Raw genomic sequence first — 4,158 nt, 5'->3', positions numbered from 1 at the left:
CCCCCCCCCCCCCCCCCCCCCCACACACACATTAATACCTTTGTTCACATCCTTTTGCCCTAATTATAGTATCTAGAGCTCTTGTTTCTATTCTTATGCTTTCAAAATCTCTTGCATCTACTCTCATAAGTTTAAGATGTTTAGCGCAAACTAGTCTTAAAAAGGTAAAAATCTGACAATGTATTGGATTAAAGGAAGTTTTGCTTTCAGAAGAACAACTCCTTATTAGATAAGCATTTATAATTGTACACTTTTTTTGTTTTTGTTTGTGCTGTAGGCTTTAACAGAAGCAAATAAGATTGTTTGCTGTTTAGCTGAACTGTATATGGCAGTGGAGGACTTGATAGCTTTCCTCATCTTTTAAACAATCACTAAATTGGGCAACATTTGCCATGTCTCTACAAACTGGTTTTTAAAAAAAATGGCAATAAAAGGTTACTGATTGGTCATATGCTACTATTGACAAGCAATTTTTTTTCACATTAATGCAAGATCTTTGATTGCCAGCATAATTGCAAGAACCACGGAGGAAGGGGACCCAGAATGCAACAGTACTGATTAGAAAAAATAATTTGGCTTCCCCTTCCATCCCCTCCTACCTGCAAAAAAAAAAGTTACTGAAGTTACTGCAGATATAAAAGATTTTGAATAAGTTTGGGCCACTATAATTTACCTTTTGGCAGCTTTTTTGAACAAAATATACTATTTCAGTAAAAACAGAACATACCATATATCAATCAAAATTTGTTACTTACTGTTTGTAAAATGGGTAAGAGCATATTCAATGGATTGGTCAGATTAGTTCCTAAAATTATAAATCCAGAATCAAAGCCAGCTGAATGCAGAGCTTTGTCCAAGCTGTAGTAAATAGGAAAAAGGAGTTAAATATTTACGTCTTTGCTCCCAGTAATACATTTTCAAGTTCATTTAAAGAGATCTTAGATTAAGACAAGGATTTTTTTTGGATATACAGTTGGTATAATCAAACTATACAACTGAACCAAAATATAAAAAAAAGATTGCTAAAAATGCTCATCTGTTGTATATTTCCTAGACAACACCACCTACAAACAGCATCAACTGTACTGTCATATTAAGAATCACCACTTGTTACGATTAAAAATTGTAACTGAAAGACTGCATTTATTTTCCCATTTGTACACTGAATTTTCACACCATCCCCTATATTAACAGTTAAAGTTTGGGCTGTAAAAATGCATACAAATCAGATGATTCCTGTTCAGTCTATGGCACTGATATGCATCTGTGTAAAATGCATCATTTAGGCCACAAACAGGTGTTCATTTCTACTAGTGGTCATTTCTGAAACATGTTCAACACTAGAGAGGGAGTATACAGTTTAACCTGCAGCTACCCCTTCTTCCCTGTTCTCTAGGCATTTACTAAAGTAGGGTGACCCCATTCTGGGGAATGCATGAGGAGCACTGATTGTTCTACTAGTTTTATACCCCTCAGGGACCAAAAGAAATAGGGAAAGACCACAACTTCCACACACTGGGGTGTCCCTGGTCTGAGGAACAGGTGAGAAGCAGTCTCTTTAGCTCTGCTCTCAGCCTCCAAGAGCAGACAGAAAGGAGCAGGAGGGCAACCCCAGCCCTACCTCTCCCCCTGCCCAGCCCATTCTGTAAGCTGGACAGTGCCTGATTTTGGGAACAGGCAGAGAGCAGTAAGATGAGGCCCCCAGTCTGCTTCCTAAACCAGGAATTGCCAGATCACTCTAGGAGGAGACTCATTGCACATTCCCCAGACCATGGTTCCCAGTTTGGGATATGATAGGTGGGGGGAAGGAAAGTCAGCAGGGGAGGGGACAGGCTTGCCCTACTGAACACTAGTGGCCTCCCAGAGCACACCATGGAGAAATGTGCAAGAGTTTTTTCTTGTATGACTCTCTCACCAGGGGAGATCTTCCAGGTTGAAGTAGCGAACATGTTTCCCCCAGGAGAAACTGAAAGAAAGTTTATATGCTTCTAGGTTCTACTGAGTACACAACAACTGTTCTGGTAGAAAAACAACACTTGTACATGGCCTTAGTTTCCTCTACCTACTTTTTGGGTCAGGAGAGAAAAAGTACTAAAGAGAAGAGATACAAAAAAGTCTGAGAGGCTCTCATGAATGAGTACCATATCTGAAAACTATCTAGACTTCCCTTTTTCATCAAGTGGGAAGTAGTACATTCAACTTGAAGTGATTTATCTTAAAATGTGAAAAAAAGTAAAATTAACCATACAACGAGCTTAAAGTACTGATTTCCTGGCCACAAAGAACAGACGCATGCTTCAAGTTACTATTAAAGCACATGCATAACTCCTTTGTTAAAACTGAATACAAATCAGATAGTAACCTTTATTTAGATCCAAAATCTATTGAGCTCTCCCTTGAATCCGAATTATAGAAGTAGTATATTAAAAGTAAAGCATTGTGGCTAATTAAAAAGGAATATGGCAAGTTTGCTTTTCCAAGAGAAAAGAAAATATACCACCACAGAATGCTTCTAAAGTAAATCAGGTAACTCTTAAAAGCAAGCAGGTTCCACTAATGTATTTCATCTTAAAGCATGTATAAACTACATGATTTGTATAACTGATTTGCACAACAGGTATTACAATGTACTTACTTTGACAAGAAGAGAGAAATTGTGAACAATAGTGCCACAATAATGAAAAACACTCCCCACACGATCTAAAACAAAGAGACACATTATTATCCAACTGAAAATCGTTTTTGACATTGATTTAACATACAAAATGTATTGTGTAAAGTTTAATAGCAATCAAGGATTATTTGCGTGCTGTAATGCTTCATCAAAATAAGATTGCTTGGTGACCATTTCCTTTTTGAAATATACTTTGAAGTCTTATGAATAAAGGAAATAGTCCATGGGAAATCTCAGGGCACCTACACAAGTTCTGGATGTCTACGCAGACAATTAGCACACATCAGAGCAGACTTGACTGAGTCTGTTGGAGCATGCCAATTAGTGCGCACACACCATGTCTCTTCAACATCCCTGCACTTCAAAGTTGCAGCAGAGGTACTTTAACTAAAGCTCAAGCAAGCTTCAGTTAAAAGCACCCCAGCCACCTTTCTGAAGTACAGGACACTGAATACATATGACGTTGTGGGCCTTTAAAATTAGACCAGCTCTCAGAACCACTCCCCTCCCACAATATCCTGGAGCATGTGTATAGATGCCCATGGGCAGAGGGAAAAATAAATAAATTTAACCATATAGAAACAGGCCTCTGCCACATTGAGGTAAAATACAGTAAGAAAAAAAAATATTGCTTTCACTGGTAGAGGAATTAAATTTATGCACAGAATTGAAGATAAGGTGTTAGGTTTCAACAGCACACACATAAGAGACAATGAATTCTAGGTATATGCTACTGAAACAAAAACTTGAGATGGCACACCTACCTAATGCAGTGTTTATCATGATATCCTTATACTTTTTATATTATAGAGGCTGTGAAAAAAAAGCTAACTGTGTTACATAGGCAGACAGGGTTATTTGGGCAAATCTCATCTCTTTTATTAGACTCACTGAAATAGTTGGAAAGATTATTCTTAGCCTGATGAAGGGTATTTATACCCAAAAGGTTGCTAAGAAGAATTTTTCCAACTATTTGAGTTGGTCTAATAAAATATATCAGATTTACCCAAAGAACCTTGTCTGCTCATATCCTTAAACCAATACACCTACAACCTACACCCCTGTAAATATGTTAACTATTATTTATCTGGTTCTCTAGTCTGTTGGAACAAAGATTTCCTTCCTCAAAGCTTTGGGACCATAATGAGAGAAGGCTCCAATAAAGACCATCAGGGGAGTAAGAGCTCTACTTAACATAAGGGTTTAAAATACCTACTGGTGATTGCCTCAGTTTCAGGAGCTATGCCCAATAAGAACTGAAACAATGTAATATTGATCAAATATCCATTCTGTATACCTTCATTAAAAGAAGGTTCTGTTTATGAGAATGCTTCCAGTTCCCCTTCCAAACAAGATACAGTATTTCAAAGGCCATATTTAACCTCACAGCCAAGTAAATATCATTTTTTCAAAGACTACACAGTCTGGCTCAGATTTAAGCCATCTGAGGAAGGAAAATAATCTTTATAGCAAGGTACTCCTGA

At 37.5% G+C, this 4,158-nt stretch overlaps 1 protein-coding gene across 2 annotated transcripts in view; it reads right to left on the bottom strand.

The window, feature by feature from the left end:
• LMBRD1 (LMBR1 domain containing 1) overlaps window positions 1–4,158 on the bottom strand; it is a 271,625-nt gene that overhangs the window by 75,669 nt on the left and 191,798 nt on the right. For both annotated transcript variants that reach the window (XM_019520503.1, XM_019520504.1), the window contains exons 10-11: window positions 2,636–2,700; window positions 756–858 (exon numbers count right to left, since the gene is read on the bottom strand). In XM_019520503.1, coding sequence (XP_019376048.1) covers window positions 756–858; window positions 2,636–2,700 — 168 coding nt within the window. The remainder of the gene's footprint in view (window positions 1–755; window positions 859–2,635; window positions 2,701–4,158) is intronic.

The sequence above is a fragment of the Gavialis gangeticus genome, unplaced genomic scaffold (assembly GCF_001723915.1).
Source record: "Gavialis gangeticus isolate Ggan-Ray unplaced genomic scaffold, GavGan_comp1, whole genome shotgun sequence".
NCBI classification, from domain to species: domain Eukaryota; kingdom Metazoa; phylum Chordata; order Crocodylia; family Gavialidae; genus Gavialis; species Gavialis gangeticus.
The sequence above is the reverse complement of the archived record's forward strand: the minus strand, read 5'-3'. Positions and strand labels throughout refer to the sequence as shown.